The sequence below is a fragment of the Guillardia theta genome (genome assembly GCF_000315625.1).
Source record: "Guillardia theta CCMP2712 unplaced genomic scaffold GUITHscaffold_83, whole genome shotgun sequence".
NCBI classification, from domain to species: Eukaryota; class Cryptophyceae; order Pyrenomonadales; family Geminigeraceae; genus Guillardia; species Guillardia theta.
Window position 1 is genome coordinate 59,895 of NW_005434591.1, and position 24,437 is coordinate 84,331.

General features: G+C 51.7%; 12 protein-coding genes across 12 annotated transcripts; 6 read left to right on the forward strand and 6 right to left on the reverse strand.

Moving 5' to 3' along the window:
• Positions 1-125: 125 nt before the first annotated feature.
• Positions 126-1,111, forward strand: GUITHDRAFT_115294 (hypothetical protein; the record flags this gene model as incomplete). Its single annotated transcript, XM_005825439.1, has 6 exons — positions 126-186; positions 243-277; positions 499-584; positions 650-725; positions 770-930; positions 982-1,111. The coding sequence occupies 6 exons, from the start codon at positions 126-128 to the stop codon at positions 1,109-1,111; spliced, it is 549 nt and encodes a 182-aa protein (XP_005825496.1).
• Positions 1,112-2,811: 1,700 nt separating this feature from the next.
• GUITHDRAFT_154680 (hypothetical protein) lies at positions 2,812-2,998 on the forward strand (the record flags this gene model as incomplete). The annotated part of the gene is made up of 1 exon (XM_005825440.1): positions 2,812-2,998. A coding segment is annotated over one exon (187 nt), but the record flags the coding sequence as incomplete, so codon positions are not given.
• A 41-nt stretch (positions 2,999-3,039) lies between these two features.
• On the reverse strand, positions 3,040-5,696 carry GUITHDRAFT_165177 (hypothetical protein). The gene is made up of 15 exons (XM_005825441.1): positions 5,147-5,696; positions 5,042-5,101; positions 4,923-4,996; positions 4,804-4,878; positions 4,612-4,699; positions 4,487-4,562; positions 4,338-4,443; positions 4,150-4,272; positions 4,049-4,102; positions 3,904-3,999; positions 3,777-3,858; positions 3,564-3,637; positions 3,456-3,518; positions 3,283-3,342; positions 3,040-3,137 (listed from the first exon to the last, which is right to left on the reverse strand). Exons 1-15 carry the CDS (start codon positions 5,172-5,174, stop codon positions 3,114-3,116), a joined length of 1,083 nt encoding a protein of 360 aa, XP_005825498.1. The 5' UTR covers positions 5,175-5,696; the 3' UTR covers positions 3,040-3,113.
• A 938-nt stretch (positions 5,697-6,634) lies between these two features.
• Positions 6,635-8,347, forward strand: GUITHDRAFT_115297 (hypothetical protein; the record flags this gene model as incomplete). The annotated part of the gene is made up of 9 exons (XM_005825442.1): positions 6,635-7,164; positions 7,311-7,382; positions 7,431-7,462; positions 7,530-7,630; positions 7,676-7,713; positions 7,762-7,876; positions 7,950-8,059; positions 8,107-8,212; positions 8,270-8,347. The coding sequence occupies 9 exons, from the start codon at positions 6,635-6,637 to the stop codon at positions 8,345-8,347; spliced, it is 1,182 nt and encodes a 393-aa protein (XP_005825499.1).
• Positions 8,348-8,547: 200 nt separating this feature from the next.
• Positions 8,548-9,222, reverse strand: GUITHDRAFT_144125 (hypothetical protein; the record flags this gene model as incomplete). The annotated part of the gene is made up of 1 exon (XM_005825443.1): positions 8,548-9,222. One exon carries the CDS (start codon positions 9,220-9,222, stop codon positions 8,548-8,550), a length of 675 nt encoding a protein of 224 aa, XP_005825500.1.
• A 1,563-nt stretch (positions 9,223-10,785) lies between these two features.
• Positions 10,786-12,151, forward strand: GUITHDRAFT_144126 (hypothetical protein; the record flags this gene model as incomplete). The annotated part of the gene is made up of 10 exons (XM_005825444.1): positions 10,786-10,855; positions 10,911-11,070; positions 11,266-11,398; positions 11,437-11,484; positions 11,543-11,632; positions 11,690-11,785; positions 11,832-11,881; positions 11,935-11,962; positions 12,008-12,040; positions 12,089-12,151. The coding sequence occupies 10 exons, from the start codon at positions 10,786-10,788 to the stop codon at positions 12,149-12,151; spliced, it is 771 nt and encodes a 256-aa protein (XP_005825501.1).
• An 846-nt stretch (positions 12,152-12,997) lies between these two features.
• GUITHDRAFT_115300 (hypothetical protein) lies at positions 12,998-13,812 on the reverse strand (the record flags this gene model as incomplete). Its single annotated transcript, XM_005825445.1, has 5 exons — positions 12,998-13,161; positions 13,212-13,345; positions 13,400-13,445; positions 13,524-13,750; positions 13,796-13,812. 5 exons carry the CDS (start codon positions 13,810-13,812, stop codon positions 12,998-13,000), a joined length of 588 nt encoding a protein of 195 aa, XP_005825502.1.
• A 920-nt stretch (positions 13,813-14,732) lies between these two features.
• GUITHDRAFT_154681 (hypothetical protein) lies at positions 14,733-15,481 on the reverse strand. Its single transcript, XM_005825446.1, has one exon. It carries the CDS (start codon positions 15,185-15,187, stop codon positions 15,032-15,034), a length of 156 nt encoding a protein of 51 aa, XP_005825503.1. The 5' UTR covers positions 15,188-15,481; the 3' UTR covers positions 14,733-15,031.
• A 1,543-nt stretch (positions 15,482-17,024) lies between these two features.
• Positions 17,025-18,275, forward strand: GUITHDRAFT_115301 (hypothetical protein; the record flags this gene model as incomplete). The annotated part of the gene is made up of 1 exon (XM_005825447.1): positions 17,025-18,275. One exon carries the CDS (start codon positions 17,025-17,027, stop codon positions 18,273-18,275), a length of 1,251 nt encoding a protein of 416 aa, XP_005825504.1.
• Positions 18,276-18,509: 234 nt separating this feature from the next.
• GUITHDRAFT_45387 (hypothetical protein) lies at positions 18,510-19,082 on the reverse strand (the record flags this gene model as incomplete). The annotated part of the gene is made up of 2 exons (XM_005825448.1): positions 18,510-18,854; positions 18,903-19,082. Coding segments are annotated over 2 exons (525 nt in total), but the record flags the coding sequence as incomplete, so codon positions are not given.
• A 960-nt stretch (positions 19,083-20,042) lies between these two features.
• Positions 20,043-21,559, reverse strand: GUITHDRAFT_96918 (hypothetical protein). The gene is made up of 6 exons (XM_005825449.1): positions 21,416-21,559; positions 21,231-21,365; positions 21,085-21,179; positions 20,744-20,941; positions 20,480-20,673; positions 20,043-20,289 (listed from the first exon to the last, which is right to left on the reverse strand). The coding sequence occupies exons 5-6, from the start codon at positions 20,648-20,650 to the stop codon at positions 20,071-20,073; spliced, it is 390 nt and encodes a 129-aa protein (XP_005825506.1). The 5' UTR covers positions 20,651-20,673; positions 20,744-20,941; positions 21,085-21,179; positions 21,231-21,365; positions 21,416-21,559; the 3' UTR covers positions 20,043-20,070.
• A 501-nt stretch (positions 21,560-22,060) lies between these two features.
• Positions 22,061-23,954, forward strand: GUITHDRAFT_115303 (hypothetical protein; the record flags this gene model as incomplete). The annotated part of the gene is made up of 9 exons (XM_005825450.1): positions 22,061-22,627; positions 22,682-22,789; positions 22,846-22,881; positions 22,936-23,073; positions 23,132-23,266; positions 23,332-23,411; positions 23,465-23,507; positions 23,557-23,790; positions 23,847-23,954. The coding sequence occupies 9 exons, from the start codon at positions 22,061-22,063 to the stop codon at positions 23,952-23,954; spliced, it is 1,449 nt and encodes a 482-aa protein (XP_005825507.1).
• Between the last annotated feature and the right edge of the window lie 483 nt (positions 23,955-24,437).

Here is a 24,437-nt window from a genome sequence, read left to right on the forward strand (position 1 = left end):
TCCCTCCTCCCTCCTCCCTCCTTCCTCCTCGCTTCTCCCTCCTCGCTTCTTCCTCCTCCCTCCTCCCTGTTCCTCCTTGCTCGTGACATGTTGACAGAGACTTTCTCGACACTCCTGACCTCCTCATGAGGCTCTCGGAGGCTAGTTTCCTCTTGCTCTACCAGAGTTGCCTGACGCTGTCCCGCAGTACTCCGCCATCGTCTTTCTTCGCCGCCCTTCCCATCTCTCCTTCGCTGCCTCAGGGTCTGCCAGGATGGCGCTGTTGGCCAATGTGCCGGTAAGTTGCAGGCGGCACTAGCAGCAAGGGCAGGAAGATGGTGGAAGGGAAGAGAGCAGGAATTGAGCTGGGAGGAGGTGGAGGAGGAAGGAGGGGGGAGGAAGGGAGAGGATGCCAAGCGAAGAGGTCGAGGACGAGGAGGGAGAACGTAAGGAGTGAAGGGCGAGAAGGAGGACAGGGGGGAGGAGGAAGGGAGTGAAAACTTGCTGACTGCATGGCAGGTGATCTGTGAGGACTCGCTTCACTTCGCCGACCTCGAGAATACAGTCGAGCTTGCGCCCTTGGAAGAGATTCCCAGAAGAATCCGGTAAGGGAGGGAAGGAAGAGGATGATGAGGGGAGGGGAGGGGAGGACGATGTGACGTCTGAGCAGGGAGGTTGTGAGCAACGAGGAGCTGAGGAGACACATCGTGGAGCGGCAGAAGCAGTTCGTGGCTAAGTGGCCTCCGGTGAGGGTTGTGGCTGATGCTGAGGGAGCTGACGATGGAACCAGAGTGAGATCCAGGCGAGGCATCGGGCCCTCTATGACCAACTCCGGCCGAAGCACATGCCGGGAGAGCTGCCGCCGGACTACATCGAGAAGGCCGCGATGCCGGCGGAGGAGAGCGACGAGGCGAACAAGCTGCGAGACGAGATGAACAAGTTTGTGGACAGGTTGACGATGAAACAGTTGTCTTCTCGTGCCTCACTCTGACTGATCTGCAGCCCCATCCGCAACCTGGCGGACGAGGAGGAGGAGGACAGTGAGTTCGCAAAGTTCCGCAGCGAGAAGATCCGAGAGCACCTGAGGCGATCCAACCTCAGAGGAGACAAGCGCATCAAAGACGCGGCCTGACCCTCGTGTGCCAACTTGAGGAACGTCCGATCGGACTCCGATGGCCCAGCCGCTCCGCCCGGCAGCAAGTTACTGAACGGTGTCAGTTCCGCCGGCCGCTTGCCGTGCAGTCGGCCCGCGGCGCCCGGCCCGTCACTCAGCGGCCACCGTGGCAGTCACTGCCAGTGCGTTGCCGTCAAACCCTGTTCGAGTCGAGTTACTTTCGTGCCCGGGCCGGCAAGCATGCGGCGGCATCATGGCATCCGATGATCATCACATCAGTGATGCCCGGGCAGCTCCGGGCAGGCGCTCCGAGCCGGGCGGCTCGGACTCGGGGGCCCGGCGGCGCCGCCCTCGCTCAGCACGTCAGTGCAGGCCGGGCCGCTGTGTCCGACCCGTGACGGTACGGCCCCGGCGGGCGGCCGTACGGTCCCGCCGGGTCGGCGGCCACCGTACGGTATGTGATGTAACACTGAAGCGGTCTCGGAGGGCTGGGGCGGCCGGGCGGCTGATTGCACTGTTCGGCGAATTCAAGCCTGGTTAGGATCCGATACTGGGCACTGAGTGCCCGGCAACTTGAACGATTCACACGCCGCGTTTTATCGGAGTTACGGTAGAACTTCGGAAACTTCCATGTCATGATGGTAATAGTATTGTACTATCTTTACAAAAAATTTCCGAGCAACTTCAGTATCACACTGGCCCGCAACCGTTGAGTCAGTAACAGTGTGGCGGTTCCGGCCCCGGGGAGTCCGAAGTTCGCCCGGGCCGCTCAGCACTCAGCGCTGAGTTCCATCGGCAGCCGCAGTACGGTAAGTTCGGTCAGCCCCCGGCCCTTGACCGGGCCCCCACTTCCGGGACCGTAAGTCTCGGACGCCGCTGCGAGTGGCCGGGATCCCGCGACTTCAGTGCGGCCTCGCACCCGGGGCCGCCGCCCGGGCCCGCGGCGCCGCCCCGGCGGCGGCGGTCAACGGTCCGATCGGCGGCCCCGGGCCCGGCGGGCCCCGGGCCCGGCCACTCGGGCTCGGCAGCGTCAGAGCGTCCGAGCTAAAAGGACGAGAGGGCATCGATCAAGGGGGTGAGGAGGTGGGGTAGGGTGGGACTATTGAGTGGGTGGGTGCAGTACAAAAGCTGTTTAAAAAGAGCAGAATGGGGGTGAGTGAAGGTAGAAGAGGGGGTATATGTCGTTTTGGGGGGTAGGGGTAGGAACTGGGGGGGTGGTGAATGAAAAGCTAAGTGGCCCTTGGCGAAGAGAAACGCAGGTAAATGCGAAGAGATGTTGAGGCGATGACGATGATGATGAGAACGCTTGCGGGTTAAAGATTATGTTGTGTGAATGATGGAACAGACAATGTAGAACATGTACAATCATTTCCTGTGTGTTCCATATTGAAAGGTATGAGAAGACCGGTTGTACTTCAGGTTGGAAGTAACTACACAGCTTGAACAGGACTAAAAAGTGCAGTGAGTGGTATCCATCAGTTTGCGTTATTCAGAGCTGTGGTGAATGATGCATGACGAACTAGATTTTTATCTTGTTGGTAAAGGTCTTTGAGGAGTTTAGATGAACTGAGGTCAAGCAGCAGGCAGTTTTTAGCAATAGATTTTTATTACTCGGTCAGGCATGACTTGGAGGGTTTGTATGTTCGGATTATTGTTGTTTCTTGTCCACTATGATCAATCCAAATTCAATTCGATGATTTGAATTAACTTCGACGCAGAATGCGCACTATCCTCTACGGAAAGAAGGCTGCCAACCTCTACACCCAGGCGTTCGTTCAGAACACCCAGGCCCGTGCTCTCTACCAGGAGTCCGAGGATACCTACTACCGCGCCAACGATGCCGCCTCCTACGATGACTGGCGCCGTGCTCGCCACCAGTGGGATTACTTCTACAACCGTCATTAAACTGGTTGTCGTGTCAGCATAACATAATAAAAATAATCGTTCGACAAAGCTTGTTTCTTTTACTTTCCTTGCTACACACTAACATACACACACAACATTATCGTCAGCACCAAAGTCATCCATTGCATCTTGAGAAAACCTGCAAGGAGTCACCAAACAAACATTCAAGGGTGTGAACGATTACTCGCTGAGTTTGCGTAATTGCAATAGTCGCTTTCGCAACACTTTCCCTAGAGTTCCATATCACTCCACACACGTCCGCATGGTGCACTTTGAGTATTCACCTCCTCGATCAGCACGCGGGCACCAGACGCAGGTACGTAAAATCCCATGTTTGCCCAGCCCTGCAGGACGGAGGTGGGAGAAAGAAGATGGAGAGGGAAGAGAGGGAGGAGATAGAAGAGGAGGGGGAGGTCGTGTCAGTAAGACATGCATGTCGACTACTGATTCAACTCACGATCCTCTTGTGGAAGAGAGTAGGATCACACTTAGGCCAGCAATCATCCGTATAGATGCAAGTCTGGCATGGCAGTCAGCACACGATGCCTGTAGTAACATCCTTGACCTCGTTCCAGCATGTGCGAGGAGCTTCCCCGCAAAGCTCCATGCTGCAATTGTAGTTGGAGGCATTCTTGTAGTCTGCACAGCAAGTTAACGACGAGCACAGGGAAAGCCGGGGAAGAAGAAAGACCGGCCACGACAGGAGAGGAGCAACGAGGGGGTATAAGGAGGGAGAATGAGCGACATGGAAAGACAAGAGCGGAGGAAGCGAACGAACCAGTCTTGGGATCGATCGCCTTCGATGCGTGGATTACAGGATAGAGGCAGTCGTCATGCTTGCAAGCGACACACCCCGAGCACTGCCGGCTCCACGTCACTACACCCTCAACCCTCCTGGCATTCACCTCTGGAGTATCCGGGCCGATGGAGCAAAACTTGATCTCGTAGTCTTGGAACGTCGTGACGACGTAGTCTGCAAGGTGGAACACACACTTGAACACCTGAATCATCAGTGAGCAACGTTGTCCATGGTTAAAAAGCAGACCCAACCTTACGCCTGCATGCTGACTTGGCCCAGACGCTGCAGTATTGCGATCCATTTTGCTGTCATCATTTCAACACCCACCCGCTCAACACGACTATCTCCTCACGATCGTGTACCCGCCGTTGCCATCGGGGATATGGAGCTCCCCCTGATAGTAGGGTGCATCGACTGTGCAGTAGCAGGCTGTGTTGTTGCATGGAGTGCCTGGCTCGACGCACTTCTTCTGGATCTGAGGACGACGAAGATCCAGTCAACACGAGAAGGACAGGACGTGGTCAGATTGAGGCTCATCACCTGCCAGACGTTCCAGTAGATCGCTCCGATATCAGCGCTATAGCGGAATCTCGTGTAACACTGCTCGCAATCCCTGTGCTGTCCATTCGCGTGCTTTGCTTCCCGCCTAGTGCTAGCATCAACATCGAAACATCTCATTCTACTGTTACAGGGTCGTCTGCAGTCCGCACGCCGGTACATCAGCAGGGCAGGAGAGGCTCGTGTTGGTCAACTCGCCGATATAAGCTGCTCAACCTCAGTGGATTCACTTCCTTCCTCATCAAGTCCTCATCACCGATGTTTCCAACGTAGTCATAGGGCTGTTGATGGCTCATATTAAAAGCATCGTCATACGGGTCTGTCTGGAGGTTCGAGCATGATTGCTGTATTTCACGTGGTTACCCGCAAGTGATGCATGGGAGGGGCGGGAGAGGCAGTGAGTTGAGAGAGAGAAGAGATGCGGGGAGTGGAGACGGAGCTTTTCAACCTGATCCCAGCAGTTTGGAGCGATGAAGGTTGGGTCCATGTTGCTCCCAGGGTCTGTGCATGCCCAGTTCTGACCCTGGAGGTGGAATGAGGACGGGAAAGGCAAGAAGATTCGTCCACCTCCACGTAATAGTTCTTTCCTGGTGGGGCGACCGCTCCTCCATCAGCATTGATTCCACAGTATGTGACCTGGCCTGATAGAAAACATCACCGGCATGCTCAGATTCACGGTGGTATACCTTCGAAGCACTTGTAGCCTTGCGCTGCATGCACTGTAATAAGCAAGCAGACCAGGGTCACTGGAAAGATGTGAGTGGCGATGTTATAACCAAGTACATGATCACCAGGCATCATCTTGAGCAATCCAAGCATGTTTTCAAAATTCCTTCAACAACCCGGGTCCGCTCTATCTCCTCTCTGCCATGATCTGCAGCACAGTCTCATCAGCAATAGATTGTTGGTCAGCTGATGAAGAGAGTCAGAGTTCAGAGCTCGTGTGCAAGGACATTGCAAAGTCAGGATGCGCCAGGTCTTTGTTATGGATGCACAGCCGCGCAGATACTGTATAGTACAATGGAGACTCATCCGTATCATGATTCATCATGCACCAAACAACAATACGTGTCAATGGATAATGCTGAATAGAGTTAAAAAACAGAATGAGCTACACCAAGAAAACGAGCCCATCTCTTCTTGAGCAAGGTACCGACTAAACCTGAAAAAGCTTTGCTTGACTACAAGAAACCTCAAAAGCGAGATCTGCGCGATACACATCACAGCCATCTTGGAGTGACATGGAGGAATATCATTCACAACATGATCAGATCTCTGTCTCTGCATCGTTCTTGCTCCGCTCAAGATCAGCCATAGCCGTCGGCTTCTATCTTTAGAAAATGCATTTGGGCGGTTATCCGTTATACCCGTTATGTGAAACGTCCACAACCCCCAGTAATATGACCCTACCCTAATCTAATCTCGCATTTCCACAGCAACCCCCAATTTTCTAGATATATATACCGGTATATTTGAAGATATCTACTACCCTACCCATGAGTTTTGAGCTTGCATTTACAATGTAGTAGTAGCTCCCAGGATCAAAGCAACTGGTACAAACAGATAGTACCACAAGGATTAGTCAAACACTGCAAGGGTCGAAATGACTGGTCCTGTTGCGAAAAGTCTGCAATAGAGCAATGGCAGGCTTTCTTCATTCCTCCTCCTCCTCCTCCTCCTCCTCCTCCTCCTCCTCCTCCTCCTCCTCCTCCTCCTCCTCCTCCTCCTCCTCCTCCTCGACATCATCCTCTTCCTCTTCCTCGCATTCTTTCCCCACCCCATCTCCATCATGGACGGTATCCTCTTCCCTCTTTTTCTCTTCCACGTTATCCTTTGATGTTGCTGATGTTCTACTCCCTCCCTTTGTCCTACGTCGCGGCCTTCCCTTCCTCAGTTTCATCTTCGCTATCATTTCCACCTGCCTTTCCTTTATCACTCACCACGATTCTTGATCCAGATCTTTACTTACCTCTCGATCTGTCGTGTCCTGCTTCTCGAAACACCTGGATGTTCTTGCAGTCAAAGTTTCTGGTTCATTGCTTCCCCATTTTCGGGCATGCCTGTCTTTCGAGCGATCTGAGATTTTGCTGTGTTCCGCTTTCTCCTTATTTTGACGTGCTTTCTCTCCAGTCTCTTGCTTTCAGAGCCTTTGGGTCCTGCCTCGCAAGTTAGTTGGCCAATAATCCCATGTAGACGAGTGGGCCCATTGAATTTTGCTTCATCAGTTCTGATTGGACGTCGCCAAGTCCCTTTCATGTGCATTGCGAGGATCTGCTGATATGTTAGACCTGTTGATATGGCTGGTCTCATGGGTCTCTGCCGTCGTCTGCTCCTTCTGTTGCGGTTCCGGGACAGCGAGCTTCCTCTGTGGGAATGAGCTGAGAAGATGCAGAGCCACAGAAGACAGTCAGGTGATCCTTCGAGATGTCGAGGAGGGCGTCGAGGCGAACGAAGAAAAGCTCCCGACTGCTGATGAGCCGCACTTGGAGGACACGATGGGAGGAGAGGAGAAGATTGCGAGAGCCAAGGGGAGGGAGCTAGTGAGGCGGTACTCGATCAGCCTGTGGAAGAGGATTGCCGTTCGGGCCCTCTTTTACTTTTTGCTCTCTTACATCCTTGCCGCCATCATTGTCGCGCTTGTTGTGTTGGTTGCTTACACTCCCTTCCCGTCTGTCGGCAGCTCAGACTGCAAACCTTCTTGTGCGAGCAACGATGCTTATTGCTGTACCTACTTGACTCCGGATGTCCCCAAGCAAGATGTCTATATCACCATGGATGATGGAACATCGGTCCATGGATGGTGGATCCCGTAAGATATGCCAAGATCTCCTTCACCTGTCTGTGTTGGTTGTAACGCAATGGTTGCTTTGTTGTGGTTGGTGCTTGGATGATTTGTTCGGCATTGCTCCCGTATTTGATCATCAGGATTGAATGCTGATTTTGGAATCGTTTCAGGTCCTACAATGAGAGCAACACCACTTTGTTATACAACCATGGTTCCGGGGGGAACATCGCGAGTAATTACAGGTAATCTTGGTGATTGGACAAAACGTTTCACTGACTGAATTCTGAAAGGCTCCAGCGATATCGTTTCCTACGGAACCTCGGTGAGTTTGTTTCCTAGGATCATGATGAGGATGATGTGTTCTTCTGTATTGAACAATCTTACATCAGGCCTGAACCTCTTCGTCTATGATTATCCGGGTTACGGCAAGAGCTCGGGGGCTTCGTCGGAGGCGTCGGTGATGAAGGCAGGAGAGGCTGCTCTAGACTGGGTCAGTCAGGTTTGCTCTGAGGATGACATAGTCAAAGGATGGCAGGTATTGAGGTCCAAGGGTCGCATGCCTTCAGAGCTCTTGTAAGGGAAAGAAATGCTGGGCGGTGGGTTGATGACGATGGTGGACAGTTGCCTCGGGCGATCGATGGGATCTGCTGTGGCTGTTGACCTGGCAGCGAAGATGGCGAGAGCACAAACACCCTTCAGAGGGCTGATCCTTGAGAGCGCCTTCACCAGTTACAAGGTAGGTGGTTCAAGTGTGCCCCTGACCACTGGGAGTGACGTTGCTCACTATCCCTGCCTCTTCATGTCGTCAGGATGCGGCTTCTATCAACCTCCCTGTCCTTGGCTGGATCGTTCATCTCGTCTGGGCGCCTAACATGAACAGCCTGTCGCTGATTTCCCGGACAAGATCGTGTTTGTTCGAGTAGGCCTATCAAGGTGGTGATGGGGAACTTACCTTCGAGTTTTCAGGTACCATTCCAAAGTGGACGAGTGGGTGCCGTACGCACAAGGGGAAAAGCTTTTCTCGACTTCCGATTCTCCTGCATCCTGCAAGGAGTGGGTCTCTGACGACAAGGTAATGATGTGTGAGCTTCAACGGTAGTTCATGTTCCAATGTTGCTCCTCCTTTCAGGCTCGCCATGACGACCCGATGCCACAAGCAGAACAGAAAGCAATGAGAGAATGGATCTCAAAGACAAGATTGCAATGAATCTTGGGAGTGACGAAACGCAAGAAGTTTCGAGCCGCTATGATCATCGTGTGAAGAATGGGGTCGAAAAAAACAATACTAGTGATCAGCAAGCACATTAAGAAATCTCTTTCGGATGCTTTATGATGTACATTACAACAGAGTAAAGAATAATGATACTGGAACAAGGTGACAGACGTCTTGGATGGCGGGAAGAGAAGTTACGCCTTGAGAGCCTCAATGTGACCCTGGTCAAACAGCACGCAGCTCTGACTCCTTCTCTCGAACCTGACCTTTCTTCCCTCGCTCTTGCTGCTGGCGTTTGATCCGAAGGAACTGTTGTTGTCGTCCTTCCTGTCCTCCAGCCTCTTTAGGATGGGCTTCGGCAGATTCGGATAGTCATGCAGCATGTCTCTGGCTGATTTTGGCGAAGTCGAGCTCCTCATGGCCTGGATCCTCGCTCCACACCTCTCCATGCCGAACACCCAACGATTCTTCATGGTCTCAGAAGGGAAGACGACGTAGATGCTGTCCTCTGGTGTCTCTTGCTCTGTCGCATCGACGGCTGGCTCCAACACAGTGCTGAGGGCGATAACCAGGGAATGGATGTCGAAAGTCTTGATAAGAGCGAGTTGCAGCGATATCTCACCAAGAGATTTCTGCAGCGTCTGATCTTCGTAGAAACACACGTACTTGTTCTCCATCACCGCCCATACAGGGCATTCGTTGTCCGAGTAAAACTCATCTTTAATGTGGAGGTGGCAGCGAAGCTGGCACAGTCTCATGTTCATATCCTCACGAGAGGGTTCGCTTGGCCCATGACTCTCATTATGCACATCAACTTCGTCAGGCGACACAGTGCCATGGTGGTCCTGCCCGCTTGTTGGCCCGGGCATGGGTACAATGAGAAGAGAAAAGAGTTTGAGGCAGGAGGAAAGGCTGAACGTACGCAGGGTTGGAGTTGGCGTTGGAGGAGGAGGAGGAGGAGGAGGAGGAGGGGCTGGTCGTCAAGGACGAAGAGGCTAGTATGGGGTTCAAACGCACGACATCGGGGTTCAAGGACGCGGTGGGAAATACCTCCAATATCATGATCAAAACGAAAGTACATCTTTTCAATTCCTTCTCCCAGTCAGCATGGAACACGTACCCTTCATTTTACTGTCAACTCCAGGCAAATGGCTAGGGTGGGGTACATAGTTCTACCTCCAAAGGGGGCTGCAGGGGTATAAGGAGTAAAAATCGAGATAGCAGATCTCGAGATATTGGGTCCCAAAACCCCGGTACGACCTTACAGGGGCGCCCCGATCATGAGATCACCATCAGCTGCCTGTCAGCTTTGCCTGATTTTTAAGTCAGCAATTCCCAACCTCCATGGTTGGAGATACAAAAAATCATCAAAAAGACGTGTTTTCGTTTTTTGATGACAGTCTTGGAAAAAAGGGTTGCAATCAGTCACACTTCTTTACTCAAAGTTAAGTTAAAGATCAGTACGAGAACAATGTGGTGTGCCTTTCTCTTTTTTCAATTTTTTTCTTTTTTGTTATTCTTGTAAAAGGTGTTTCCTTTTATTTCTTTTCTTTTCTTTTCTTTTCTTTTCTTTTCTTTTCTTTTCTTTTTTTCATCATGCGTCCCTCCGATGATGCACCCCAATCGAGCGGACCCGTCCTTACGACCACCCTTCCCCTCAATCAACTCCTTGTCCTCACTAGTACCCCCTCATATGTAATGATATTGTAGGGTCTAAGTACACACCCCTTGTCATTTATACCTTCTTTGAAGTACCCCTACCCACCCTACTAGGCAAAAAATGCCGAGGGCTATGAAGGGATGGAAGGAGGGGCAGCGAGAAAGGAAAAGGAAGAGGTCGAAGAAGAAAGGAGAGCAGGGAAGAGGAGCAGGACAAGAGGTAGATGGGGAATGAAGGATGATAGAGAGATAGAGAGAGGCAAAGAGAGTGAGGAACGGAGAGAGCGGGCAGGGTGGGAGCCAGGGCAATACAAGGGGCTGATGGAGGGCTGATGGAGGAGTGAGTGAGTGAGAAAGTGAGAGAAGATGCTGTCATGGATGAAGAAACAGAGGAAGGAATGTGGCGAATTCCAGGCATCATGTGAAGAAGACTAGAAGGACATCTAGCTGATGGATTTGAATATTGTTTGTTTTGCATTTGAATGCGTGAAGCAGGATTGAATGGATCATCCGGGGCTTCACAATTGATGAGAGCAGAGAAAGTTAGAATTTCCTCGCTTTTCGTCAGTCTAATCCTTCACCATCACTCTGCAATTCATGAGCGAACTCTTTTCGCACATAAAAGCTACCGGTTCTTGAACCAGGGCTACTTCTCGAATCCGCGACTGCAACATCTGCCGTCCTCGTCACAGATCCCAGCCAGCGGCCGCATCCAGCTTAGCCCGCTCATCGTACCCTCTCGCCAAAGACGTGAGGAAAAAACCATTCTCCTGATGGGGAAGTCAAGAGCAAAGTCTGAACCACAACCTTCCGATTCTCGCCCTTTGATAGTGTTTCCCGGAGGTATCTGCTTTCCTTCCCGCTGAGTGAATCCTCAAATGCTCTACGTGCTGCACAGGAGGAATATACTTCTGGTGGCAAGCAGGGGTTGTTCAAGGCCTGCAGAAAAGGATCAATGTTGACTCCTTCGACTTCACTGGAGCCTCCGCGGGCTCTCTGAGCGCAGTGTTTGCAGCCTGCGGTGTCGACATGATGCAAGCGTTTCATCTAGCGCAGAAGTGAGCTTTCTTACTCTTTTCTAGCAGTGCTGTTGTTTGTTTGTTTTGTTTGTTTTGTTTGTTTTGTTTATTTTGCTGTTTTGTTGTTTTGTTGTTTACTTCATGAGCACTTCTGCTACATTCATTTCGGTCCTCCGCATCGAGACATCTCCTTAGCTTCCCTGGACCCATTGCCTGTAACGCTGATTTGCACAGGCTGGCGGAAGAAAAGAACGTGTGGACGAGGAAGGAGGGGCTGGCGGGGATATGGGGCGACATGATCTACCAGTGGCTGGACGAGCTCCTGCCGGAGAACGCGGCTGAGATCTGCACAGACCGAGTAGACATGGTTGGATTGTCCTGCTCTTGATGCTCATGTCATGCCAGGTGGCAGTCTCTGTGACCTCAGTACGGTTGAGCTTCCTCCCCCTCAAGGTGGACAACAAGAGGCATTCGGTTGCGTATGAAGATGTTGATGCTCTTGTGATATCAGCGCAAGTCGATCACACGGTTCAAGACAAAGAAGGACCTGATCGAGGCCTGCATGGCCTCTGTTCATGTCCCCATGTTCCTGGATGGGAAGGTGAGCAAGAGATTGCGAGCACTGCCGGCCTTGAAGCTCCTACGTCTCTCTCTTCAGATGTCTCGATCGCTCGATGGTGATATCTGCGTCGATGGCTCCATCACGTTTGTGTTGAGAAACAAACCATGGCACTTCAAGCCGCAAGACCGCAAGGTGCGAGGTTGATACCCAAAGAATAGCATGTAACATGGAGACGCAGCCGTCCTTGATGATTCACCACCAGGATGACAAGGAGCTCATGGCAAGGAAGTGAGAAATAGATCTTATCTTGTTCTTGCCTTCGATTCAGTCACTTCCTACAGGTGGAACTTCCTGGAGACCATCTCGCTGGTGCTTGCTTTGCTGTGGTTGCATGCCCTGCTAACATGATTCCAGGATCAATTCGAGGAGATGTTTGAGATGGGGCAGGTTGATGCGTTCTACCTACTTTGTATTGCACTGAACGTAGATGTTCAGAAATATGCAGAAGAGATGATCGACAAGAAGACTCTTGAATCCTTCATACAGGAATACTCATGAACCATCACCTTCCAGCACCAGTTGGGATGTTGGGATAATTCTCGCAAAACTTGCCATCTGACTCATTTGAAGATTTTTACAAGTTTCCAGCATAATTCGTTGTTTGTAAAGTAAACTGCAGACTCTAACTTCTCCGCCTGTGTTCTTTGCCCCTATCAGAAAAACTCAGCTGGATCATAAAGAAACCATCATGATCATGCCCACCTTGTCAGGCTCTTCTTCGTCATTACGATCAAGGTCCAGCAAAAATTCTTCTTCTCCATCGTCATTGGTCGTTATTAAGACGTGATCTGACGGTTGAATATTGAGCTCGGCGCCTCTTTCAGAGCACTGATCAGACGAGCAACTGTTCGGCTCTCTGCAAAAAGGATGAGAGGCAGTCTCTTCACTGCCGTCATGCTGAGCTTGCTCGATGGGCTGCGAGTGTTTCAAGTCTTTGCCATTGTCAAAAATCTTGTGGTAGTGATCAGGTAAATCGTCTTTTTGCTGCAGGGCAGAAATTCTTGTCAAAGATATCGGCCATGTCAATATCAGGCAGTCAACCTCGAACAAGCTTGCGTCCTCCTCTTTCAACAGCAAATCTTCCACATCGTACGTCAGGTTGACATCCTGCAGTGCCCGCAAGAAGTCTTTGCGTTCAAGGACACGCGAGTCAGAGTATTGTGACCAGCTTTATCTTCTATCACCTTGGAATGTGTTTGTTGAGATCCTTCGTATCGTAACCAACACAAGAGCAAACCCTCCCGGCCGCAGTCTCCGCAAGATTGTATGTACAAGTGGTTCAACCTGAGAAGTCTTTCAAGGTTCCGGTCAGTTGTAACAATCAGGTCATCCATGTTCCTCCACTTACGAAGTAAAGTACGTCACTTGCAACGACTGCTTCGAAGGAATCGTCAACTCCAAGGGCGCTGTGGATGCAGATGCGTAAGAGAAGACCGGAATTCTTCCTCCCATGTTCACTGACGGAGGGCAGTGCGTTGCAGATGCGATGTCTCCGTTCGACCAATGTCCTGAACACATGTTCAGCCATTCCCCATTCTCCACCACTTCAACATGTTACGGAGATCCTTGCCAACGTTATCAGGCAGATCCGACTCCCAAACATGTCTGCAGATCGCCAGCCTCTGCTCCTTTGATTCCCAGCAGCTTTCGTCATCCACCCACGAGCCGATGTCCTTCAAGCCGCAGATGCATCTGCATGGCAAGACAATGCTTCATCTCCATCGTCTTATCTCTGTGCTCCCTCACCTTCTCAGATCAGTCAATGAAGGAATGCTGCAGTCCGTGAAGGTGCCTGAAAACCTTTACAGTCACCACCACATGCCGCATCCTTTGCCCATCAACAAGCAGTAAGCACGGCGATGCCTCTTACAGGAAGCGGCTCCAAGCTCAAGCGCTGTCATACCAACCAGCCCAGTCCCGCATCCCAGCTCAAGAACCTGCTTCCCTGAGACGCTGAAAGTTCCACCGCTCACGTGCTCGTCGAGGTATCGGGCCAACAACAGGCTCCCAGACCAAGTCTTCTTGCCGAGAGCGACATGCCGCTCAGCTCGGTAGGGGAGATTCACAAGGCAATTTTGAAAGCGTATCGTCCTCAACCTGTAATCGTGCAGCATGCAGCGATCACCCCGACAGCTGTCGAACCTTGTAAACCAATCCATCAGTTAGCTTCAAAGCCGTCGAGGTAATCTGTTGAAACAGCACCAGCAAGCGACACCCATCTATGTATCAACCAATCACATCACGCATAAGTTCATGACAGAGCGAAGAATACGCTGACAATAAAATAATACAGATGAAAACACGCTTCTAAAATAAATTCTTCATGCAGTGTCGTGAAGCTCCCTACCATGAAAGCAAAGGCACTATTCATCAGCATCCTCTCAATCTTCATCAGTTTCTGTCACTTCTCGTGATATTGCATTTTCACTCCATTCACTCGCTTTGTTCTCTCCCCTCCTTGCTCGCAGCTGCTGCGCTTTCTCCGTGCAACGAGCATTATTTTATTCCCCACCTTTGGTAGCATAGGGGGCTTCACCTCAGACCTTAGGATCATAGTAGCTCCTGGTACAAATGTTTTAGTCAAGGGGAGGGCTAACTAATCCCCTGCAGAGTTTCAGTCCCCCACAACGGGCCGCACAACTGGCGGCCGGCGGGCACGCTGCCCGGCCGGGTCACGAGCCTACTGTTGTCCTCGTGCTGATCTTTAACTGGCCACTGAGGCGGCGCCGCGCCCTTGCATGACCTAAAGAGACGGTCTGCTACTGAAATTCGGTGTAACTTCAGACGGGGTACTACTACCCGCAATTTAAAGCTCATATGGGGGGGTCATGAAGAATTGCGGCGGGCACGTGGACAAAGGTCGCCGCTAGTCCCTGAAGTCCGTGAGCCCCGGGGAGATGCCGGTCGATGCCTCCGGCTTTAGGTGTCGCCTCGTGACTGACCCCATAAAACTATTTTTGTTGCAACCCCCTTTCAAGGTTACCTCGTGACCCCTGTGCCGGGATCCAGAGAACACAACGGTTCGAAACCTATCCTTGTAAGGCTCCCTCCGACTCCCTGGAGGGATGGAGGGCATCTCCGGATCTTGCTTTTCTGTGCCCCATCCGACACGACGTGCTTCGTTTCCTGTCGCAAACTCAACGCCACGGGATCCATCAAGGGTGCAGTAAGAACCGATAGAGTTGTAATCTGCCTTGCCATCGTATCCTCGATCCTACAATACGGCAACTGTGAAGAGCAAGGGCTGGAATTCTTCACAAGCAAGGCAAGGCTTGCTCTCGTGCTTTGGATTTGGAGCAAGCAAAATGATTGCATGTGTCACTGTGGCGACAACAGTTACAGGAGAAACTGCGCCAAGCTCCTCAGAATGTGAATTTGCTAATCCATCTTCAAGGAGCCCCGGCTTACTGGTTTCATCTTCATGTTTGCCTTCATCACAATTCGCCATACCCGTTTCCACCGACATTGATGGTCCTTCTCACCATAGAATTCCGAGTTCTGAAGTTTCTGCTTCGTCAAGGCGTTCAGACTCATTGCTACCCGTCTCTCCACGTGAGGGCGTCGACCAGGCACTGCAAATCGCCACGTTAAACATCGATGTTGCCAAATTCAACACTTTTTCTGCTCGTTCAAAGAAGCACTTGTTGGCCCTTGCAAACTCCATCAACTACATGACTAAATTGCAAGAAGTGGAGGGTGGAAGTGTTGATGGCAAGCCCCTTCCATGCGTCTCTGCAGGAATTGCTCATAGAACGTCACGTCACATGCCTTGATACCTTAATAGAACATTATTTTTTTGTGAAATGAATACAAACCAGCAATATAGAAAAATTTGCAAAATTCTGAATTATCTCTAAGATTGATACGAAACACGAAATCATACTTTTTGGTTTCGATCAGTGTATCAAGTCGTGATAAGCTTGGTTCGGTTTTGCGTTGAACAATATGACTGAATTGTGGAAAACGTCTGCATGTTTATTCAATTAATATTAGTACAAGAATACATCATTGTCGATTCATCTACACTGAAACTGCTTTGAAATTCACGCACGGCAATTCTTTGCCATCAATGCTGCCCTCATTATCCCTTTGCAAGTTTTCAATGAAAACAATACTATGATGTAGAGCTTGTAGTCTTTTTCTTTGATAGGTGGACAAGGTGAAGTTCTTTGAGGTCAAACCCAAACAAAATAGGGCGAATGAAGCTTCTTTTTGCATCTCGGATCCAGCATCATTGTTTATTTGAGAAGCAATTCCTTTCAGAGAGCACTCGACATGTCCGCTTTTGCATTGAGTTTTAGGGTGAGGGCCTTGATATTCCATGTCAGGGTTGTTTGATCGTTGACAAACTAATACGCTTGACACTGTGTTCCCCACGTGTTCTTGATCCAATGATGCACTTGGCATTCACGAGCTGATTTAGCAACGAGCAAATTTGCTGATTTCCTTATCCTTTAGAGTAGCAACTTTTCCCCAAATGTATATCAGTTGTCTTCAGTGCAAAAACCGGATCAGCACTACTAGACAATCTTCCTCGGGACCACAGGAAAGATACTGCTTGTTTTCCTCACCAACTTTCGGCGGAGTATGTAGAAGTTGGACTTATGTATTTGTTCCCTCCCCGCGCCTTGATAGACACCTGCCCGATCCCTTCGACCCCTCTACGGGTCATGGTCACGCCGAATCCCTTGAAGCACAACGATTCACCATAAATAGGAGGGTCGAGAATTTTCGATCACGTCACAGTTCTTCTGATAGGACGTATTTTGATACACAGGCCCGCAATTTATTTTTTGGTTCCATTTGGTTTGAATCGATTGCTTGCCCTCGCCGTTCCGTGCAGATCACGGCCCATATCAGGATACCTTCCTCCGTCACGTGGGAAGCCGCATCTGGAGCAGGAGATTGCAACGTTCCGTATCAACCAGACCTCATGATTGCCTTGAAAAGCTTTTCTTCCAATCACGTCTTGGTAGCTCAAACTTCGAGATTGCAACGTTTGGAATCCTAGGATCTCATAAAGAGCTCGTTGTTCCCACGCCTTTTGTTACTGCATTGCGCATCACTACCCCACCCCACCCATAATTTCAAAGGTTCACCCTACCCTACCGATTCCCCTGAATTGTCTCTGGATTTCTAATGAGACTGTATACCCACCCTATTGATAAGACAGTTTGACAACCCCACCCCCTGATTGTCAACATCATTACCCCGACCCTTCCCCCCTTGACTTCTTCGTTTCGTTGCGCGAAGGCCGCTCGGCTACTTGAATTCCCCCCCCCCCATTCCCCCCTGCCGTATTCTCATACTTCCCCAAACACATTCCCTCCTCTTGTTTGCTTCTTTGTGCTCCTCATCTCTGGATCCCGCCATGACGGCAGATAACCTGAGTGAGGAGCTTACATCTGCTTTCCTGAGCTACTCCTCCCCGCGCTCTTCTCCCAGGGGCATGGCAAACGACGACAAGAGCAGCCACACTGATCATTTCAGCAAGAACCCTCGCGTTCCCTCTCCAACCTCGCGCCCCGGGAGGGCTTCCCCCCCTCGAAACATCTCGCCGACCAACTCGTCGAGCCGAATGGGCTCAGCTGGCGCAAGCAGCTTTACGCGTGCAAGGAGCTCCTCCCTCCCCACGACCACCACAAGACGGATAACTTCGCCTTCCTCTGCTCCTCGTCTAAACACCCAGTCTCGAGATCCAGGAGCCAAGGGGCTGCGTCGAGGCTCCGAGAGCGCACGACCAGAGATACCCTGGCTCGTGCTGCCAACCCCTCAATTGCCAACGGGCTCCTGCCTGACTTCACATCGTTGGGCAGGTCGTGAGCCTTGTGCCAAGCCAGCCGCGAAGAGTCCCTTGACAAGTCTGAAACTCTACACGATCTCGGAGAGCCTTCCTGCAGTGTTCGTCTCGCCTTCCACGTCGCCAAAGTATTCCAGCGGAGCAGGGCAGACTGACAGCAAGAGTTGGAAGGCACGGTATGGCCGTACAGTTGGATCAAGGAACCATTCTTCCTCTAAGTCTTCATCCTGCTTGTCCTCTAGCTTGCAAGGGCATCGGGCGTGCAAGGAGTTCCAATTGGCATACCACGAACGGCGATCAACTGGCAAGATGTACATGAGAGGGATGCTTGACGTCAGGAGCAGCCTTGCCGACTCGCAAGTAATGAGTGTCTGGGGGAAGATAGAAGACGGCATCGCGCAAGACAGCAGGAGGAGGCTGAACCTGTTCGCCAATGATACTTACACAACTCCTATCTACTCCATCGCGCTCCCTTCTGTCTCCGTGGTCCTGGTTCCTGACAAAGCCCTGTCGTTTGCGATGCATATCAGCAATGAATCTGGGACAGAGTCGAATGGAGTCTGGATAACAGCGCCATCCAGCACATTTCGCCTTAGATGGCTGCTGGCATTGGAGGAGGCAGGGGCAAGAATCATCACAGAGACATTCGATGATGAAGGAGTGGATTGTGACAACGGGAAGATGGTGGAGCAGGTACTGGCCCTCCGTGTCTCAGGGAGAACTGCCGAAGCGCTAGACTTAGAAGCCCCCTACTCCTTTCCACGCTATCTTCGCTATTTCAACTGGCAGAGCCTGTTCTCGTCCTTCGTTCAAATGAGCTGAGTGCTAGTAATAAATCTTTCGTTTTGATGATTTGTAGCACATCGTTATTTGTACCTTTACTTGCGTGGCAGAAAAGAGGGGAACGTATCTCAACTGTCAGATCGTGAAAGAATCCGCCTCAACCTCGTACTCATCACACGCGCTCAACATTTTCGACCGGCTGATTTTGTTTCCCTTCAAGTCCAACCTCAGAGAACGGCCGCATTCACCCAGCACAGAGACGAGGATGCGGAATCCTGCGTCGCTGATTTCGTTTCCGCAAAGGTCGAGCTGGGTCAAGCAAGTGGCAGCAGGGAGGACAGAAGCGATAAGGTTGACCCCTCTGTCCAGCAAGGCGTTCTTGCAAAGATTCAAGCTCTTGAGCATGGGGCATTTGGGTATCATCGACGCTATGTGCTTTGCTCCTTCGGCAAGGAGGGTGTTGTCCCCAAGGTGTAATGATGTCAGGCATCGGCAACGCGCCAGGCAAGCGCTCAGCTTTTCGATGCCATCGGGCCCGATGCTGTTGCTTCTCAGGTCGATGGCCTGTAGCGACTCTAGCTTAGGAAGAGCCCCCGCGATTCTCTTGGCTCCTTCTGCCTGCAGCCTCATCAGCATCGCCCGCAATCACAGGAGGAGCGAGCGGACCTGAAGATCGTTGCCCTGCAAGTTGAGAAACTCGACATGCTCCAGCTCCGTGAGGGCCCACACGATCTTCGAGCACCCGACAGCGCCGATGCCGTTCTCAGAGACGTCGAGACTCTGCAAGTTCCTGAGGTGGACGACAGTCTCAGCAAGCCTAACCGCTCCCTTGATCGACATCTGGTTGAAACTCATGACTAACTTGAGCTCTGGGTGCCATCCTTGCCTCATGCCGGACAGCAGAGCCAACATCATCTTGTGCTGACTCTTGCTGGACAGCTCGATGTCGACACGCTCGCAGTACTGTCGGATGTTGGCATGCGCGAGGTCCAGCAGCCCGCACTTCTTCTTCGCCTTCAGCAGAACATGGCGCGACTTGGCAAGTTCGACCCTCAGCTGTCTACATGCCTTCTGACCAGCGATAACGCGATTGGCTGGCCATATTCGGCACAGGAGGTCACATCCTAGAGAGAGAAGGTTTAGAGCACTGGGCTCTCCTCCAACCCCCCTGGTGTCTCCACAACACGGCCGATCCTCCTCCTCCCTCGGCATGCTCTCCATGGCCTCGAGGCTGTTGGTCAGAGCGATCAACCGATGCCGCATCCTCTTGATTTCCTTGCGTCTCGAGGCTTTCTCGAGCTCGTAGAGCAGCTCCTCTATGGAAGCTTCTTCGATCGCTGCTTCTCGCGTCCTCTCCTTGTCAGCCTGTTCATCCTGCTCGAAATGCATGGATCGTTCGCGCCAGTGTCCCTGGTCCTGGTCCTGGTCCTGCTCCTGCTCCTGCTCCTTCTCCCCGTCAGTTTCCATCCCGCGCTTGGCGCTCACTGCATTGAATCAAACCCGCCTACCGTAGTACTCCGAGACCTCGAAATTTCAGTGTATTCACTAAAATTATACGATGTGGATCGAAATTCTGAGATAGAATCCAAGAGAATTTGAAACCCTGGCAATGCTGTTGAGGTACCGGCATTTTTCATCAGGATCTGATCGGACAAGACGAGCGGCTTCGGGTTGTGTGTGCGAATTCGAGGAATGAAGCATGAAAGAAGAAGAGAAAGGCTACCTTCATACACAGATTCATCAACGACCAAGAGCAAGATACGGCGAAAGCACAGCTGAGAATCTCAGCAGAAAGGAGACCAGGAACAAGAGTTGAGAGCTTCATTTAACTTGGTCAGGCAGTTCGGAGGAGAGGTGGCATGATAGCAAAGAGATCGATGTCTAACTCAACCGGCTCCCTCGGCTTTCCCTTGGCCGTCCCTGTAGGGATGAACCATACCTTCCTCTCCGCCTTGTAGTCCACCGCTCCTATGGAGAGCGCGTCGAGCTGCATGAAGATGCCATGCTCGGACTCCTTCCACTGCCACTGAGTGCTGCTCTTGTCCCTCCAGACCTGAGAGATGTGATGAGAGCAGAGATAGAAGCAGGGACGAAGGATAGAAGTAGGGGGGAAGTTGGTTGGAGAGGATGACGGTGGCGGGGGGACAGCTTGAGGACGGGAGGGGGAGTAGGAGATGGAAGGGTGGGAGAGTCAGAAAGGGGAGACAAAAGAAAGGCCAAGGCCAAAGGGGCAGCAGGATGACCTGAGGGAACGCGACGTTTCTTTTCTCTGCAATGATAAGGAGGGCGAGGGCCTTGTTGTCCGCGGCGAACGTTCGCAGGAAGTCACAGCACTGGGAGTTGGCCTGGGGGCTGTCGAACCCAGCTTCGATTCCAATCATCTGCAGCGCCTCTCCCTGCCTCGAGGGCTGCATGTAGACGATAGACTTCACCTCACCTGGCAACCAGCCAACAGTCAGGGAGGAAGGGAGGGGGGAGGGAGGGGAGGAGAAGATTGTAGAAGGAACCTTGCTGAGAAAACTGAGTGATGACGTTGGTCAGCGAGTCCTTCACGAACTGCTCGATGATGGACTCGGAGAAGCCGATGGGCTGGAATGCAACGCTCGTTGTCTCCTTCTCGCTCTCCTTGCTATCTCCTCCAGCCACCAGCCGCAGCCCTGATTTCTTGTTCTCCTCTTTCTTTCGCTCCCCTTGCTCTGCTGCCCCTGAGTACGGAGTAAGACGGGAAAGTTATGGATATGACCAGAAATATTGAAGAAGATCCAAACAGAAGAGCAGAGGAGTCGAGAAAGAAAAGAGGCACAAACAAAGTCATGCAATCCGAGACGTAAATCGACATCGGGCTCACTTTTTCGATTCACGTCACGTAACAGTGTGGATATCTCCTTGCTTTTAGGCTCTAGCTCAAGTGCCTTGGAAAGGACTTCAGAAGCCTCGTCCCATCTAAAACAACTGTGAGCATCCCAGAGCTCCCACCAACATCAACATCCGTACTTTCTCAGAGCCGCAAGCGCCGATCCCTTCCTGAAGTACCCCTTCGCCCAGTCAGGTTTGAGGGCGATCGCCTGTTCTGCATCCTTAATTGCTTTGATCTCCTTTCCCAAGTGAATGAAAGCAGCTGCTCGGTTGCTGCATCATCGTCAAGAAGACACTTAGTGAGCAGTCAGACAAGGAAGTACCTATAGAGGACGCCGTTGTCAGGATCCGACTTGATGGCCTTGTTGTAAGCTGCTACTGCCTTGACGTAGTCGCCTGCAGCGAAGTGTTGATTTCCCTCCTTCTTGTGCACTTCATGCTCCGGACAGTCGGTGCCTGAGTTCACGGGTTCCGGCATTGACCTGAGAACCAGTGAGGCAACAGCTATCTCCTTATCCCACAATAGACAGCACGTCGAACACAGGTGCATCCAGGGATGTCAACTGCCTCCCCCCCCCCCCCAAACCCCCCTCTCCTCTTTTATACCCCCTCCTCACTAGCATGCGACAACAGTTCTCCTCCTCCTCCCCTCCCTCCTTCCCCACCTCCCCTTCCCTCCCCTCCCTCCTCCTCCTCCTCCCCTCTCTCCTCTCCTCGTCAACGCACATGGAATGAGGGGTTTTGTTTCCCGCCAACTTAACCGTTACCAAACCGTTTGGCGTTTTACTGCCGTTTGTGTGCACCGTGAAGATGGCAGACCAGAGGCTGTTGGACATGGTGGGAACCGCTCACATCTCCGTGCTCAAAGGTAGCGGCTGATGCGGCCGATGACGGCTACATGCTGGGAGTCAGGCCGAACATGGTCCGGAGGGTCAGTGCCGTACACGTGTGCTATGTAGCAGCGGGCCATGGCATCGGCTCACATGGAAGCTGTTTCGAAGGGGACGCCGGAGCACGGAACTTCCGGGGTCAAGGACATCGAGGATGTGACGTCGAGACTGCATGACGTGGCGTTTGAGGTTCTCTCATCCAACAGGGCAGACGGAGACAGCGTGAACGCAATCAGGTCGACTTTGACTTCTTACCTCGAGTTCAGCGAGCACCATACCGGCAGGGAGGTTGTCAGCGATAGAAGTTCCTGGGATCACAAGCAGAAGAAGGAGGAGCTGCGGCACATCCTTAGCCAGCGAGCTCCGATCGATGTCTTCTTTGAGATCTCGAGGCTGCTGGATGGGATGAGGAGGAGGGAGTACGTGGCAGCGCAACTGAGGGCAAAGATCTTGAAGAGACACAAATTCCTTTCAGAAACGACGTCCGACCAGCTCTACCACCTGGACATCAAGGAGATGGACCTGAAGCGAAGAGTGGAGGAGAGAGACTTTGGGGTCAGTTCTGCAAGGATAGACTCCCAAGAAGACTTGCTCATCAAGAAGGTTGCTGTCTCCATGGACCCTGTGACAAACCTTGTCCTCCAGGTAGCAGTCCGATAGCTGTGTAAGTTCTAATCAAATGTGTTTTGATGCTTGTAGATTGCGCTTGGCGAAGGAGGCTCAGATCGAGTTGTTGTCTTGTCAAGTCTGCAAGAGTCGTTGAAACTGGCCACTGCGGTCCCGAAGCAAAAGGACGTCTCCGAGGCTGTGAGTGAGGGACTCCTCTGTCCGACTTTGAATCTCATTTGCTCGTTTTCCCGCAGGAGCTACACATCCTGACCGATCGAGCAAAGGCGCTGGTGTCTGCTGCACACTCTCTCCTGCTCTTCATGACGGCATCCTTCTGCTCGCAGGTGACTCTTTGCGAGAACCTCCGGGAGGAGTACCTGGACAGGATGAAGCAGAACGGGCGCTCTCCTCGCTTAGAGCAGCTCTTTGCAAAGCAGAGGAAACAGTACGAATTCCGCAACCTCCTTCAAAAATACGGATCGGTGCTTCTCTCTTCCCAGGGAGACCTTGCTTTAATGCTTACGGCTGAAAACATTACAGGCATCGTCAAACTTAACTGCGATTCTACAGTCACGCGTATGCCTCTCCTTTCTCCCAGATTCTCTTGTTGACGCCTTGTACATAAAGATCAGGTCAACTCTCTACATCAGAAGCAAGTCAGCTCGTGTCCTGCAGGTATATCAGTGTCTTCGTCTGCCATTGTGGGCAAGCTGTGATCGATTCACTCACGTGAACAACAGCGCTCGATCAGATGCTGTGCATGCCGCCTGCACTTCGTGGGCATGGCGGGCGCTTGTAAGCTTCTGCAGGCGGTGACAAAGTGAGTCAGCCCGACATGGAGTGTAACAGAGAGCTGAACCATGTCTCCTCCAGGAGGTGCCTAGCTCCAGCACCAGGCGGGATGGACGTGCAATCTGTATGTTGTGGCAGCGCACACACGTCTCCGTGCCTTACGTGCTGGATAGGTCTCGAGCATGTCTTCGCGATCCTTGCGGTCAGGAGTCACAGCCGGGGATGGGGAGATCCGAGAGGAAGGCGACGACAGCATCGGCATCGGCATGCTTTCTGGTTCACATGGGGACCTTTCTGAGGCCATCAGAAGGATTCAGGCATTCGAACGCAAGGTGAAGCAAGCAGATCGGTCGCAAGAGAAGAAGCTCCGGGACGAGCTACAATCGTTGAAAGGTGGGTCCGACCAGGTACGATCCGACTGCAAGGCTCGCAGTTTCCCGGCCTTTGACGCTGACAGTTGCAGCAAACTGCTGGTGTGAATAGTTCCAACGTAACGAGCCTTGATGATGTGACCAGGCTCTTCAATGCACTTGAGGTTCAGATCGTCAACATTATGCGAGCCTTCGTCTAAATTGATTCCCAGGAGGCGGTCAAAGATAGATCATTGTCAAGGGACGAATTGAGGTACAGGTTTCAAGGCTTCCAGGTTTATTTTCATCCCCTTCCTTCCTCTTTCCTCTGTTTTCGTCCTCCTCCTCCTCCTCCTCCTCCTCTTGCTTTCCCAACATGCGCTCACTGATTTTTTTGAAGGGTGCAGTTCAGGTTATGGATAACCTTCTAGGGTCTCGAAAACGAGAGGTTTCGTGATGTTTGTTGAGAATATATACACATAAAACATGGTTTTTCTGTGTTGTATGCAATTCCAGTCCCCCAGTACTTCCTAATTGTATGAATATTGTTTCTTATCTTTAACTTTGGTACTATCTCAAATATATTACATTTTAAAGATTCAAGGTGCTCCCATTAACGGCTGCAGACTTTCCACCCCTTGGTCCCTCCCGTTCCAAGTACCCTTTTTGTTAATACCCCTACCCCCAACATTTTCAATTTGTCC

Bases quoted from the DNA above. Each gene is read 5' to 3' on its own strand.
- GUITHDRAFT_96918 (XM_005825449.1), bottom strand. From the start codon at position 20,650: ATGCAGCCCTCGAGGCAGGGAGAGGCGCTGCAGATGATTGGAATCGAA. The intron at 20,290-20,479 runs GTCATCCTGCTG...CACATCTCTCAG, and splicing joins GAAACGTCGCGTTCCCTCAG to GTCTGGAGGGACAAGAGCAG.
- GUITHDRAFT_154681 (XM_005825446.1), bottom strand. From the start codon at position 15,187: ATGAGTCTGAACGCCTTGACGAAGCAGAAACTTCAGAACTCGGAATTC.
- GUITHDRAFT_165177 (XM_005825441.1), bottom strand. From the start codon at position 5,174: ATGCTTGGATTGCTCAAGATGATGCCTG. The intron at 4,273-4,337 runs GTGATGAGCCTC...CGTCGTCCTCAG, and splicing joins TCTACTGGAACGTCTGGCAG to ATCCAGAAGAAGTGCGTCGA. The intron at 4,103-4,149 runs GTGAGGAGATAG...AAATGATGACAG, and splicing joins GCAACGGCGGGTACACGATC to CAAAATGGATCGCAATACTG.